Here is a 14,245-nt window from a genome sequence, read left to right as displayed (position 1 = left end):
GATTGCCTAATCCCCGGCCCCTGTTCCATCAGATTCCCATGCCTGTGTCATCAACAGCAGCCGCATGAGCCCATGCCTCTTGCCACCATCTGCCCGCCTGCGCCCAGTGCTCGCGCCGAAAGAAGTTGCCACCCGGATTGCCCCGCCACCAGCCAACCGCTCCTGGCACTTGTTTCTCGCTCGCTTACTACATGCTGCTGCCGCCCTCCCTTTGATCTCTTTGCGCTGTCACCCCAGAACTGCGGACCCGCCCTCTTGTGTCCAATTTTGAAGCCGTGCATTGAGCAAGCGTCCTGGCCTCCCGCCGCTCCCTCAACCTGCCCCGCTCTTTCGGCCGTCTTCTCCTTGTCCAATTGCTGTTTGCTTCCCTTCCGCTTGCTGTTCTCCCCACAAAAGCCACTCCTGCACGCCAACCCGGCCTCTCCAGGCTGCCCCGCCCCACCGGGCCCCAGTTGTGTAAGCACCTGAGAGAGTCCAGCAAAGCAACGGCAGCCGGAACCAGCGAGCAATTGCACATCCACAACCCTTCACCTCCGCCAGAGCAGTCTCTGTTACCGCGCCGTTGAGTCACAGGCCGTGCCAGGCACAATAGTGCAGTTCAAGCAACATGCGTCACCCCGCATGCGGCATGCCCGCCACCACCAGCTCGCTCGCATACCAGTCCTGCGCCTTCTCCCGCTCCATGAACTCCACATACGAGGCGTGCCTGGGCTCCCACTGCAGCTGCTGCCGCGTGGCCGTGTTGCTCATGCGCTTGCCCTTCACCGGCCCCTCCGCACCGGTGAACTTGACGCTGCCCTGGAAGGCGCCGCTGGCCAGCGTGGCGGCCATCATGTCCTGCTCGGAGGGGCAGGAGGGCAGCGGGAGGACAGCTGTCAACAAGGCAGCATGGCAGAGCCCAGACCCAAGGGGTGGCCTCCGCACAAGCCGAGCCAGCCAGCCAGCCGGCCAGCTGCCCAGCCGCAGGCGGCGCACGCCGGCCGCCAACAGCCCGCCCCGCTCCCCGCACGCAGCACGGCCCTCGCCTCAAACGTGACGGGCGCGCCGTCGCAGCCCAGGAAGGTGCGTGCGCGGTAGTAGGCGCCGCCCTCGCTGCCGCGGCCCTGAAGCGCCGCCAGACACAGCGAGGCGGCGTCCTCGTAGTGGATGAGGTTGACGGTGTAGCCGCCCCAGCGGGCCACCTCGCCCTGGCGCAGGAAGAAGGTGTGCGCACCCCTGCATGGCACGCCAGCGCGAAGAGCGGTGGAGGTAAAGGCAGGCGGGCCCAGCAGCCTGGGTTGCGGCGTGCTGGAGCGCGGTGCTGGCCATGTCGTCCACCCTCCTGCCCCACAAAACAGAGCTGCGGCTCACCTCTGGCCGTGGTACAGGCCCACCAGCCGCACCACGCAGCCGCCCGCCACCAGAACCGCCTGCTCCGCCGCCAGCAGCTTGTCGGTGCGCTCGTTGTCGCCCAGCTTGGCGGTCGGGGCCGTCTCGTCGCAAGCTGCAAGGCGCAGAGGCAGGGACCGCGCGCAGCAGCAGCAGCAAGCAGCTCGGGTGCTGCACAGCGTGGCCGCAGCAGGGCCTGCCCGCAGGTGCTGCAGGAGAGCCGAGGCGGGAGGCGGGGCAGAGCGGCAGCCCACAGGGACGACAGGTAGCCCCAAGTGGAATCCCGCGAAGGCAAGCCAGCAAGGCGGCGCTGCCAGCGGAGCAGGGTGCCAGCCAGCCACAGCCACCCACCCGACCCGTCCTCCACTGTATATAACCCTGCACTAGAGGTGAACACAAAGGTGCCTGTGCCGTCCCACAGCCCCAGTGCCGCCTCGATCTCCGCCAGGTAGTCGGCGCTGCCCGAGGGCGGCGCACTGAACACGACAAACGGGAAGGTGCCCGCCGCGGCGGCGGCGTCCTTGGTGCGCGGCGAGATGCCCAGCGCCTGCAGCCTGCAGAGGGTGGAGGGAGGCGGGCAGGCAGGCAGCCGGTAGATGGTGAATGGTGGGTCCTTATTGCTGTGCAGCGCCGCAGAACGTTTTGGCAACGCGCAACAGACAGCAGGCTGACAAAGGGTGGGAGGGGCGCGTGTCGAGCTGGCCACGCACTTTGCATGGTTGGTGGTGCTGTTGGTCTGCCCGACCACCGTGCCGGCGCCGTTCTCGTCCAGCCAAAGCTTGCCCAGGTAGCTGCCCAGCACTCCGGGGCCCACGATAAGCAGGCGGTTGCTGCTGGCGGTGCCGACGCTGCCGCCGTTGCCTGCGGCGGCCGCCATCACGTTCGCCACCGCCGCCACCACCAGGCGCTCCTGCCCGGTGGCCCGCGGCACGGGGGCGCTGCGGGCACTGCGAGGGCACCCGCGCGACTGCCTGAAAGGGGTGCGCGCAGCTGCCCAGGAGCCCCGCACTGCCCCAGACACTGCTTGGCCCGACTGAGCTGCTGTCTGCATACTCCTTCCTGCTCCTGTTATGCTGGCAGAACGCGATAGCGCAATGCTCCCTCCTCATCTGGATCATGCCTGCCAGCTGGCGCTGCCTCTGCCGCCATCGCATTGGCGGCAATGCAATGGGGTGCCCAAGGGGCAGGACAGCTCCCCCCATTTCAATTCAATTAAAAGTCACCCAGGAGTTCCAGTCAGGACTATTACCATCCACCAGCGAGCAACAGGATCTGTGTCTAACAAAAGGAGGAGGGTGTGGCGGCGGGTGCACACATTTCGGTGGCACATCGACATGAAAACGGAAGGCAAAAAGTGAGATGCAAGGGTTGAATTCTAGGGAATGAATGGCAGCAGATGACTCCGTGCGCTCTCTGATCTGAGTTGGCAGCAGCAATGCTGCGCCAAGTTCCTCGACTCGCGCCGCCGACGGCCTCAGTCCGCATCCTCGGTTGCCCTCTGCCGGTCTGTATGGATGGGGAGGGAAGAACGTGGTCGTGGTGCATTTGTTTTGGTGTTAGATGTAAGAAAAAGCAGACTGGCACAAGCGCCAAGCGTATGTGGTGGAGCTTGCTGGCAGCCTACACACCCAACGTCTCATGCGGAGTAATGTTGGGGTTGGCCAGCAAGTGCTCGCCATCACCCTTGCCGTGGTCCTCCCGTTCAACGCGCTCGTCGGCATAGGGCTGCAGGAGGGAGGGTATGGTGGCTATGAGTGATGGCATAGCTGGGCAGGAGAAAGCAGGCCAAGCAGGGCAGTGGCGGCCCACCATGCCCTCCGTTGCGGCTTGGGGCGGGAGGAGGATGTGGTCCTGGCTCGAGTTCACGTCGGCGGCGTCACGCCCCATCAGATCAGGGTCCATGGCGATCTGCAGTGCGAGTGAGGCGGTCGAGGACGGGTGGGTGTGAGTCTGGCACAGCGCCGCGAATGGCGGTGGCAGGCGGCAGCGGCGGCTCCAGTCTGTGTTGGGCAGGCTTGCGCAGCCATCATACGCTGGCCTCGGGGCCTTGAGAGGAGGCCGGTGCAGCAGGCCGGGGGGAAGAGGGTGCAGACCGTGCAGCGGTGGGTGCGAACTTCGGTTCGCACCCATCCCGCTCACACCCTAACCCTGAGTCGCTTGCAGGCGACCCATCGATACCAGGAACGCATCGGAGCTCGATCCGACACCGCAGGCTCACCGACAGAAGAACTTCAGTCTCGGTAGCAGATGAGGTGCTCCGATACTTTGGGGTGAGCGGTGCTAACCTTGATGAAGGGTGCCTGACGGAAGATTGAAACAAAAGCAGCAATTGCAGCTCAAACCCGGGTCCACTCATAATCTTTGTAAGCGGTTGGCCATACCGGCAGCGTGCACGCCGTGCGCAGGCGCCGCTGCCCATCTTCTGCCAGGCTCCAGCAGATGTTTTTTCACAGTGGCAAGCAGGAAAGACAAGCTAAGATGGGGCTCTGAAATGCATGCATTGGTGTTTGTGGGGCGCAAATGTGGATACCAGCTGGATGCGGTCACAGACGAGCTCCCTGCCGCTGGCTGGGCCAGCGTTGTGAACCCTCAATCCATGTCGCGCTCCGCATCGCTCTGCTTCTCTGCAGGTCATGAGGGCAAGAGGTCATTCAGGAAGGTTGCTGAGCACGGTACACAGCCCCAATAGCTGCCTGGCACTGCCGGCACGCTCACCCAGCATGCATGCATGCGCCAAGCTGGCCAGCACAGACGTGGCACACCAGGCATTCCCCTGCCAGCGGCACACCATGCCAGGCAAGGCGCTGCTCCAGACCCTGCTAGTTCATCGCCCGCCGGGCTTCCCTGCCCCTGCCGCCGCACCTTGCACCTCGTGGGGCACCAGCGGTGCGCCCGTCATGATGTGCTCGGTGCTGACGTGGCCCTGGTCCTCCACCTCCTCCCGCTCCTCCGCCAGAGGCTGCCAGTGGGTCGAGAAAGAGGGGGTGGCAGCAGAGCGCTGTCAATGCAGGCTGGCATCAACGGCTGCAGCAACAGCAGGGTGCCCGCAGTGAGACGTGCGGCCCATCACCCCCAGCTCACCATGCCCTCCACAGAGGCGTGCTGCGGGGCCAGCACGTGGTCCACCGTGCTGCCCACCTGCACCGGCATGGCGCGGACCGGCATGATCAAGCAGTAGAGCGTGCACAAGGCGCCACATGGGTATCAGGGACAGCGGTGCTGCACATGTCCCAAAACCGCCCCTTGAATGGCAGCAAAGCCCGGCAGGCGCCGGCCCACCTCGCCCGCATCCCTGCCCATCATGTCGGGGGTGGCATCCTCCTGGATGTCGCTCATCTTGGCGATACCCTGCAAGGGTCTGCTGGCACCAGCGCGGTTGAAGACACAGCAGCGGGGCAGGGTGCTGCAGCGCGAGCGGCACCACTGCAACGTGGCGGCAGCACGAGCGCTGGCAGCAGCATCGGTGGCAGCAGCATTGTCGGCAGGCACCGCCCTGGTTCGCGCATGAACCTTGGACGTGTGCTGGCGGCTGCCCGAGGCTGGGGTTTGCTGTTGAGGGCACCTGGCAATCTCCTGCTCTTGCCCACTCGTTGGCACACACTCAAGGCAGGACAGCCTGGCTGATGAGGCAGGGGCCTCCAAGGGAGCATGCGCGAACGCGACGCGCGAGCGGCAAGCCTCAGCCTACCTAGTATGCGCTTGAGTTGCTATGCTCACTTCACAGAAGTCAAAAGCAGGCCACAACAAAACAGTCCAATGATCCAATGAACCTTGCTGCCATGCCGCCACGACCGCGCCACGTCAGCCATGGCGCCTTCCCCGTGGCATGCGTTCCAGCTTGCTTTATTAATTCCTGACAATTGAACCTGTTCAAACTGCATGTTCTGCCGCGTGGCTGGCATGTGCATCAAAAGCTGCCTCCTGCAGTTACATCCTTTAACTGTGCTGCCCGCGGCGGAGCACCTGGAAGTGGTAGCGCCGCGTGCCGTCGGCGTCTGCCCACAGGGGCGCCCCGCCCATGCCCGACCCCAGGTGAATGTACAGCTCAGCCAGGGCCTCCAGGGTGCGGGCATGCCTCAGCGGGCCCACCCACTGGGGCAGGAAGCCCACGGCACGAATGAGCGCCGCCACGTCAGCCTGCCGCTCCTCCGCGCCGGCATACATCAGCGTCAGCTGCTGCCCCGTCACCAGCGAGCCGTCTGGGCGGGCCATGTGCTCCACGCCCACCGTGTTGAAGGCCTTGTACACGTGGCTGCCTGCAGCAGCAGGACAGAGAAATAGACATCCCATGCAACAGAAGGCCTCCTCACCCGCTGGAAAGGGGCCGAGCAGCAAAGCATGGCAGCTAGCAGCGCGTGCCTGGCAGCTCCTCCTGCAGCGCCTCTGCCCACGAGTGGCCGCGCTCCCACACCAGCCCATTGCCGTGCCCATCCAGCGGGTTGGTGGCGTCGATGACCACCTGCCCTTCGGCCTGAAGCCCCAGCGAGCGCGCAAAGCTGGCGCAGGCGTGCCGGGTGGCCAGCGCGCTGCCCGGCACGGCGAGCAGGATGGCGCCGCCACCATCGCTGCCGCTGGCCACCCAGGCCACCGCCTCGGACACGGTGCTGCCCGAGGCGGCAGGCTGCTCCTGCAGCACGGCCTTGAGCTTGCGGCTGTGGGCCGGGTCGCGGCTGCCGTAGCGCACCTCCCACCCCGCCGCCAGCAGGCGCCCCCCCAGCGTGGTGCCCACCCTCCCGGCGCCGATGATGGCGGCACGAGGCATTGCAGGAAGTGTCAGGGGGACGAGAACAGCCGGTGCTTCTCACTTCTGCCCTGCTTGCAGCAGTCTTGCAGAGGCGGCAGTGGGCGCGTGCCGCCAGTCGGAGGCGGGCCAGCCGCAGGAGCAGCAGCGACAGCCAACTACACAGCACTGCTGGGGCGAGTTTCGTGGCAAACAAGGCTGCTCACACCGCAGGAAATGCAGGATACCAAGCTGCAAGCTGGGCCGCTTGCCTTGGATCGCGGTCGAACTGCAGAGAGGATTGCCAATGATTCACATTGAGTTGAAAGGGAGCACAAGGCGTTCGGTTTGCAGCGAGTTGGTTTCTGCCAGCAGTCTGCCAGCTAGGAGCCAGGTCACCGGCAGAGGCTTGCAAAGGAGCCCAGGCGGATCCCAGATATCATTGGGAAGTTATATTGGCGATGCATGCAGCACAGGCTGAGCCCCTGGCCGCGGTGCGCCTGCTTGGGCCGGCTGTTGTCAGCCTGCCGCCGCATGCCGAGCTGCCGAGCAGCAGAAAGTGATCCCTGACTCGGGCCTGCCACCGCCGACTTGCTGCGCATCCTGCAGGTGGCCCCGCTGGTGCTGCCGCTGAATGCCGCCGGCACCGCCTTTGAAGGCTTCATCGCACCCAGCAGCGTGAGCGACTCGGCTGGCTGTACGACTTGGCTGGTTGGCTGACAGAAGAAGAACGGGGAGCACCACAGCCTTCTAGCCATCTGCACATGGAGCAGCTGGCCGACGCGTTGCCCCGCGCTCCCACCAACCTGCAGTGCCGCCACGCAACATTCCGCCCTTCCCCTGCAGGCCCTCGGGCCCCGGCCCGCCTCCCTCTGGCTGCGCATCAGCGACCTGCAGCCTGGCGCGCCGACGCTGCGAGGAGCGCGGCTGGAGGCGAATGGCGAGCTGGCGGCGCTGCTGGCGGGGCAGCAGGGCGTGCTGGCGCAGCGGCTGGCCGAAAGCCCCTCGCTGCCTGCTTTTTTTGTGGAGCTTCACAACATGGTGGACCAGCTGAGCCTGGAGCAGTGAGGCCGCGAGGCCCCGTCGCCCAAAAGCGCTGTCGCTCTGCCTCTCTGTCTCACTGCGGCCGCAGTCTGGGCTGCTCTGGTGTCGAGGCTCCACACCGTGCAAGCGCTGCATCAGTGCTTGCACCCTCAACGCGGCAACTGTAGCCCGGCATCCTGAGTGTTTGCCGCTTCTGGTGCTCTCACTTCCCTACATCGCCTGTCGAAACCCCCAAACCTCCCTGCAGGCCTGCGCCTCCCAGCTGCCGCCCAGCCGCCTTCTACAGCAGCCTCAAGGCGCAGCTGGAAGCGATAGGCTGGCGCCACGTCAGCAGCCTCTCGGATGACCTGTCGCAGCTGACGCTGGCAGCCAGCGACGCAGCTGGGCGCCGCCACGAGCTGCGCCTGACCCTGCCCCCCGCCTACCCAGCCGCTCCGCCCACGGCAGCCGCCGAGCTGCCCGCTGCCTTTGAGCTGCGGTGGGCGGCGGGCGCCAGCCTGGAGGATGTGCTGGCACAGTTTGAGGCGGCGCTGCAGCATTATCAGCAGCTGTGGGACGGCCTGGACGACCTGGATGCCCAGGCCTGGGTGATTGAGCCCACCGCCGCGCCACGCAGGTGCAACCACAGACATGCGGGCACCACGCATGGGCGCGCTCCTTTAGGGATGTGGCTGCTGCTGCTCGCTGCCAGCCTCCCCGCCACAGCTGCGCCTCCTGCGCTGCCCACCTTGATGCTTCCTGCCTGCATGATGGGCCCCCTCACCCCCTCCCCTGCAGTGTGGTGTACCGCCGAATAGCCCTGGGGCATCATGTGTCGCTGGCTCTCACCCTGGACCCTGCACAGCCCTGGGCGCTGCCGCTGGACTGCCGGTTCATGGGGTCGGATGCGGCGGTGGCACCGCTCAGGTGAGCAGCCTAGAGGGGGCTTGCCCGCACATGTTCTGCTTTCGCCATCCTCCTCCGGGAGCAGGCAGGCTGTCAGCCGGCATAGCACACACAGGGACTGGCAAGGCAGTGCACCTGAAGCAGGGCGTTGATGTTGCAGGCAGGCTGAGAGGGCTGGCCCTGCCTCTGCCGCCGATCCTCCTGCCCCTGCTGTGCAGGCAGCGGCTGCATGACAACCGCGGCTGCTGGCAGGCCGGGCGGCTGCTGCGGGAGAACCTGGAGGCGGTGCTGGGGGTGGCGCTGCCGCAGCGGCAGGGAGCGGATGCCGAGGACGCCAGTGCCGACTGTGCCATCTGCTATGCCTATCGGCTGCCGCCCGCCGAGGGGCAGCTGCCGGCGGGAGGAGAGGAGGGTGGGTGGCCCGCCAGGCTGCAGCCCGGCGCCTGGCCTGGCGTGGGTGCAGGCAGCATGCGGCGCGCCTGCTGCTGTCCTGCCCGCCAGCCATGCCGCATATCCGCGTCGTGCGGGCTGCTGCCGGGCCCAGCCTCGGCCGCTGCCTGTGACCGTGTTGTGCCACCCTTTGCCTGCTGCCGGCAGGCGAGTCCCCCGACATCAACTGCGACAACGCGGCCTGCGGCAAGCCGTTTCACAGGCGCTGCCTGGTGGAATGGCTCAATTCAGGTAGGTGGGGGCCGGGGACTGAGCGTGTGTGCATGCCGGCATGGTCGTTCTGCAGCTGGCAGCACCGTCAGGGTTTGCTGCTGTTCCCCAAGTGTGCATGCATGCCCTCTCGCTTTGCCCCACCCACTGCAAGCAGACACCAGCACGCGGCAGTCCTTCAACACGCTGTTTGGCGCCTGCCCCTACTGCTCCGCCCCCATCACCGTCAAGGCGGTACCAGCCTGAGCAGCAGCACACCGGGGGTTCACTGCAATGCACGCACAGCGTGATGAGGTGCTCCTAAGGCATGGCGTGGCGGGATTGGTGATTCTTTATTGGAAGGCAAGATGCAAGGGTTGCGAAAAGGTTGCGTGAGAGCTGGACAGCAGCCGAGGCGGAGCAGCGCCCGGCCTGTGGCCCCGCATTGTGAGACAGCCACGGGTGTGGAAGCGCTTGAGCAGGCATGTGTTGGCTCAAGCGCAAACGCCTGCATCGGTCGTCAGTCTTCACGAAGGCTGCTCCGCCAAGGCAGGCATGCCCCTCCCCCAGGCCATTGCAATTGCACCCCTTGGCGCCTGCGCCCTCTGCGGGCTAGGAAAGCACCAAGGCCGCGCATTGCCCCTGCTTTGTTGACGCTTGCAGTCCTGCCTTATCGCGTCAAATTGGCCGGAAACCGCCCATATGGCGCTTACATGTGCAGCGGTGCCACACTTTGGCCCCGACTCCAGATGGGCCCGCGTGCTAGGGCTGTGCCTCTGCCTGCTGAGCTTGGCACCGTCGTTGGCTGCGCAGGAGGGGCTGCAAGTCATCCTGGGCGCGCCACCGCTCCTGCCGGCACAACCAGGGGGCGGCGGCGGCTGGGGCAGCTTCCGCCCCCGAAGGCAGCTCGCCGCTGCTTTGCCCTTTGTCAAGATTTCGTCACGGGCGGCTAGCAGGGCTCTCTTTCGTGCCCAGTACAACGTCAGCGGACCTGCTCACCCCAGCTGGACTGGCAAAGTATCGCCATGCATCGCCGGGAACACCAGCGCCAACCACAAGGCGAGTGTGTGGCCGTCGCGCATGTGCACCGAGGGCCACAGCAAGCTACTGCAACGATGACACCCGCCCGCACACCCACCCTCCCACCCGCCGATACATGCAGGCTGCCACCCTTAGACGGATCAACTACTTTCGGGCAATGGCCGGCATTCCCAATGTGACGCTCAGTGCAAGTCTTTCGACAAAGGCGCAGGCAGCGGCCCTGATTATGGAGGCATCAAACAAACTGAGCCACACACCAAGCACAAGCTTCAAGTGCTATACAGCAGTAGGAGCGGAGGCAGCCGGCAGCTCTATCCTGGCCTCGGGCCCCGGCGCGTTTGGGCGCGGCGCCATGGACATGTGAGTGCAGGGTTGGGCAGCTGAGAGGCGCAGGGTGCGCAGTGCCAGCAGGCGGCCATGCGGCAGCAGCCAGCAGTTGCCTCTTACACCATTCTCGCTTCCCCACACCCCCGTTGCCGCCACAGGTACATGAATGACTTTGGCGTGCCATCTGTGGGCCACCGCTTCTGGCTGCTCTGCCCCTACACCAGGAAGATGGGCCTGGGGGACACAAGTTACCTCTTTGACCCCTGGCAGACTGACGGCTGCTGCAAGCAGCCAGCCAATGTGTGTACCTCCACCATCCCATGCTCCAAGGACAGTACCTGGTTTGGCGGCAACGCCCTGTGGGTGTTCCCCGCGCCCTCCGAGTACTTCACCCGCCCCGCCACCCGCGAGCCCTACGTCGCCTGGCCGCCGCCCGGGTACGTGCCCTGGCAGTTCATCTACAATCAGTGGACCATCACCTACCCATTCGCCGACTTTTCGACGGCGACAGTCAGCATGACGATGGGTGGCAAGGCGCTGGGAGTAGCCTCCAAGGCCGATGGCGGCTGGTACGGCGACAACGCCTTCATCTGGACCCTCAAGGGCAATTACACAGCCACAAACGGCTTGTTGCTGAAGCAGCCTCCCAGCCAGGACGTCGCCATCGGCGTGGTGATAAAGAACGTCAACGTGCTGGGCCAGCCTGCGCCGCTGGTGATCAAGTACACGGTCTGGGCATTCAACCCCGCCAAGTGATACTTCAAAGATTTTTTTTTGCAAAACAAATATTCTTGCAAAAAGGAGGAAGGCGGGAAGCACAAGGACTGCCAGGCATGCAAGCGGGCCCCCGTTGTGTGGACAGCGCGGGGGCGGCGGCAGGTGCGGCGGAGTACCGCGGGCTTATGCCCCCCCCCCCGGGCGACTTGCAAGCTCTAGCCGCAGCCCCCTCTCGCCAAAGCACATATCAGCCTGAGTTCTGACCTTTGTATCCCATACTTCGAATTTCTAAGGCAAGAGCTAGCCCGCGGCCTCCGCTTCCCGGTGAAGCTGAGCTCTGTGCCTGCTGCCGTATTCTTCTCTCTCTATCAACCCTGTTTTTTCTCTACCAACGCCCACAACTTTGCGCACATACCATGGGTGCTGCAGCCGTGCACGGGCTGCTCCTCTGCACTTGCCTCTGCCTGCTTCTCGCAGGCGCCTCTGCCAGGCCGCAGAGGCGCCATCCTCGCCATGACGTGCTGCTGCCCGCCCCCAAGTCCCCAACCGAGGGGTCGGGCGGCGGCGACAGCGATGGCGGCGACAGCGAGGTCGGGGCGACGATAGTGGCGGCGGGCTTCGCAAAATGGGTCAACATTTCCAGCCGCCCAGCCGTGAGGAAGTTGTTCAATGAGGTGGGCGTGTGCTGGATTGGATGGGCGTGCCGGCTGCCTCCCATACTCTACCCTGCCTGCCGGCATCCCTCGATGCTCACGCTCCCTCGTGCTCCTCCCACCCCACCCCACCCCACCGAAAGCGCCTGCTTCTGCACGCTCTGCCTTATGCTCGTGCCTGGCCGAGGCAGCCTGAGGAACTCCATTGGGCACCCCCATGCCCCACAGGCCTACATGGCCGAGGCGGTCGACATCAGCAAGACGGGCTTCTCCGCGACCAAGTGCACCCCAGGCACCCCGCCGGCTGCCTACATCCAGTCGACGCTGAGGCGCATCAACTTCTTCCGGGTATGTGCGCATGCAGCCCGGGAGGAGCCTCCCCAGTGCTGCCGTGCGCTCTGTTGGCATGCTCCAGCTGGGCTGCTCCTGCGCCACCCCTGTCGCCATGTCTCATGGCTGCCTGCCCAATCTGCGCCTCACTGCAGTCCATGGCGGGCGTGCCGGCCAACGTCACCCACAACTCGGTGTGGGGCAGGAAGGCGCAGCAGATGGCAATGATGCTGATTCTCAATGGGGACACTGAACACTTCCCGCCCACCAGGCAAGGCGGCTAGAGTGCCTGCTGGCACCAGCACCAGCCTTGGCATGCGGGGCGCAGGGCAGAGAGAGAAAACGCCCGATCACCGGGCGCCACCCGACCTTGCTTGCAACCCTGCCCCGCCTGCCCACCCACTTCAGCTGGAAGTGCTACAAGAAGGAGGGCGCCGAGGCGGCGGGCAAGTCCAACCTGTCGCTGGGCACGCACGGCCCAGATGCGGTGGACAGCCAGATGCGGGAGCGCAAGGGGTCCAACTATGACGTGGCGCATCGCCGCTGGCTGCTGTACCCCAACACCCCCCGCATGGGCGTCGGCGGCACCGACTACTTCAACGAAGCCTTCAACTACTACGGCGCAACCGCCGTCTGGATCATCGACGACTCCACCTTCTCTGGCCCGCGCCCCGCCACCCGCAACAAGTATGTGGCCTGGCCGCCCCCCGGCTACGTGCCTTACCAGGTGGTCTGGGCCCGCTGGTCCTTCTCCTACCCCGGCGCCGACTTCTCGGCCGCCAAGGTGACCCTGCGGCGCGGCACCACGCTGCTGGGCGTGAAGCGGGAGGCGCCGTCGGGGGGCAGCGCCGACAACACGCTGGTGTGGGTGGCCAACACCCAGAACAGCCTCTACAATGAGGACCGGTTCGAGCCCTGGGACAAGCCCACTGCAGTGCAGAAGATCAACGTCACCATCACAGGTGGGCTCCTGCTGCGAGGGGCTGGGGGAGGGCATGCGTTTCTGCAGCCTCCGCCGGTGCACCAGGCGGGTCTAGTGTTTTTGTTCTTGCTACGTTTCCAGTGACCTGACAGCATCGCCGCCTGCTGCGCTCCCTGTGTGCAGGGGTCAAGGTCCCAGCCTCAACGAAGCTCAGGACTTTCAGCTACCTCGTGCAGATCTTCGACCCTGCTGCGTGATGTTTTCGGTTGCGCTGTGCTGCGATGCGCTGCTTGTTGCTCTGTTTCTGCTCTGATGAACTAGTCGTTCCCGGTTCATTGACGCCGTCAATTGAATGCTCAATGAGCCGGCAACTTGATTACTGTAATCCATGCAAGCCCATTGGCTTACAAGCACCGGAACTGCTCTGCTGTGCGGCAGATGCACATGGCTCCCGCTGGCCAACTGCTGCACAAGGCCGCCATGAACCATTGTAATTCAGCCAAATAAATGAGCGAAAGCTAAGTTACCAGCTATGTGGAGATTCATAAATAACAAGCTGTGGTGGGGATGTGGTCGCCCCCTGCTGTGCTACGTGGCGGCAGCTGACTCGCTGCCAGCTGTGGGGCAAGTAAAGGCGGGGGAGGCTCCATGAGTCAGTTTGCACCTGTTTACCGATATAGAAGCTTGCGGACAGGCATGGGTCTCCTCCTGCTGGCTAATTGCCTCTGCATCTTGCTCAGCGTGTCAGCAGCCGCGTCGGCGTCTCCTTGCCGAGAACTGCTGGGAGAAGCGCCGCAATTCCTTCGGGTGCAGCCCAGGCTGCGCCCCCGTCGGAGGCCGCTGGGGTGGGACACCGCGGCGGCGACGACAGCGGCGAAGACGACCTGGGGGCTGGCAGACATTTCCAACCGCACAGCCGTGAAGAATTTCTTCAACAAGGTGAGCGTGGCTGTAGTATGTGCACCGCTCCTGCAATCCCATCTTGAACAGCAACCGCCCCGGCCTGCAGGGGTACAATGCCTCGGAGGGCATCGCTCCCGGCTGGACGGGCAGCATCAGCAGCTGCAGCGCCGGCACCTTGTCAGCGGCGTATCTTAATGCCACGCTGCGCCGCATCAACTGGTTTCGGGTGGGTGCGACGCCGCTCAGGCATCAGCTGCAGCACCATGCGGTGGAGGGTGTGCTCTGCTCTCGCTGCCCCACCCCCGCTCACCCGTACCTCCTGGCTGCAGTCCATGGCGGGCGTGCCGGCCAATGTCACCCTCAACCCCGCCTGGTCCAAGCAGGCCCAGGAGGCGTCGCTCATGTTTTCCGCCATGTCAGACATTGACCACGAGCCGCCCAGCACGTGAGGGCCGGGGGGCGCTTTTTAGGAGGCTGGCGCCCTGGCCACTGAGCTGGCCGCCGCCCTGCATGCTGGTAGCAGGGAGCATGAATGGAAGCCGCTCCCCCCATGCCCATCTGCAGGTGGACGTGCTACACCAGCAGCGCCGCCGAGGCAGCCGACAACTCCAACCTGTCGCTGGGCAACAAGGGCCCCGCCGCGGTAGACAGCCAGATGCGGGACCGCGGCGCAAAGAACGCTCGGGTGGGGCATCG

General features: G+C 65.1%; 4 protein-coding genes across 4 annotated transcripts; 2 read left to right on the top strand and 2 right to left on the bottom strand.

Annotated features, from left to right (window-relative positions):
* Window positions 1–612: 612 nt before the first annotated feature.
* On the bottom strand, window positions 613–2,245 carry CHLNCDRAFT_18825 (hypothetical protein; the record flags this gene model as incomplete). Its single annotated transcript, XM_005851162.1, has 5 exons — window positions 613–837; window positions 1,017–1,215; window positions 1,351–1,483; window positions 1,720–1,922; window positions 2,079–2,245. 5 exons carry the CDS (start codon window positions 2,243–2,245, stop codon window positions 613–615), a joined length of 927 nt encoding a protein of 308 aa, XP_005851224.1.
* Window positions 2,246–5,304: 3,059 nt separating this feature from the next.
* CHLNCDRAFT_137925 (hypothetical protein) lies at window positions 5,305–6,130 on the bottom strand (the record flags this gene model as incomplete). The annotated part of the gene is made up of 2 exons (XM_005851161.1): window positions 5,305–5,620; window positions 5,760–6,130. 2 exons carry the CDS (start codon window positions 6,128–6,130, stop codon window positions 5,305–5,307), a joined length of 687 nt encoding a protein of 228 aa, XP_005851223.1.
* A 1,493-nt stretch (window positions 6,131–7,623) lies between these two features.
* Window positions 7,624–8,923, top strand: CHLNCDRAFT_19195 (hypothetical protein; the record flags this gene model as incomplete). The annotated part of the gene is made up of 5 exons (XM_005851450.1): window positions 7,624–7,748; window positions 7,910–8,038; window positions 8,236–8,429; window positions 8,615–8,698; window positions 8,835–8,923. Coding segments are annotated over 5 exons (621 nt in total), but the record flags the coding sequence as incomplete, so codon positions are not given.
* Window positions 8,924–11,157: 2,234 nt separating this feature from the next.
* CHLNCDRAFT_49962 (hypothetical protein) lies at window positions 11,158–12,903 on the top strand (the record flags this gene model as incomplete). Its single annotated transcript, XM_005851449.1, has 4 exons — window positions 11,158–11,415; window positions 11,623–11,777; window positions 12,133–12,686; window positions 12,830–12,903. 4 exons carry the CDS (start codon window positions 11,158–11,160, stop codon window positions 12,901–12,903), a joined length of 1,041 nt encoding a protein of 346 aa, XP_005851511.1.
* Window positions 12,904–14,245: the final 1,342 nt, after the last annotated feature.

The sequence above is a fragment of the Chlorella variabilis genome (genome assembly GCF_000147415.1).
Source record: "Chlorella variabilis unplaced genomic scaffold CHLNCscaffold_2, whole genome shotgun sequence".
Classification (NCBI taxonomy): domain Eukaryota; kingdom Viridiplantae; phylum Chlorophyta; class Trebouxiophyceae; order Chlorellales; family Chlorellaceae; genus Chlorella; species Chlorella variabilis.
This window is presented reverse-complemented; position numbering and strand designations above follow the sequence as displayed.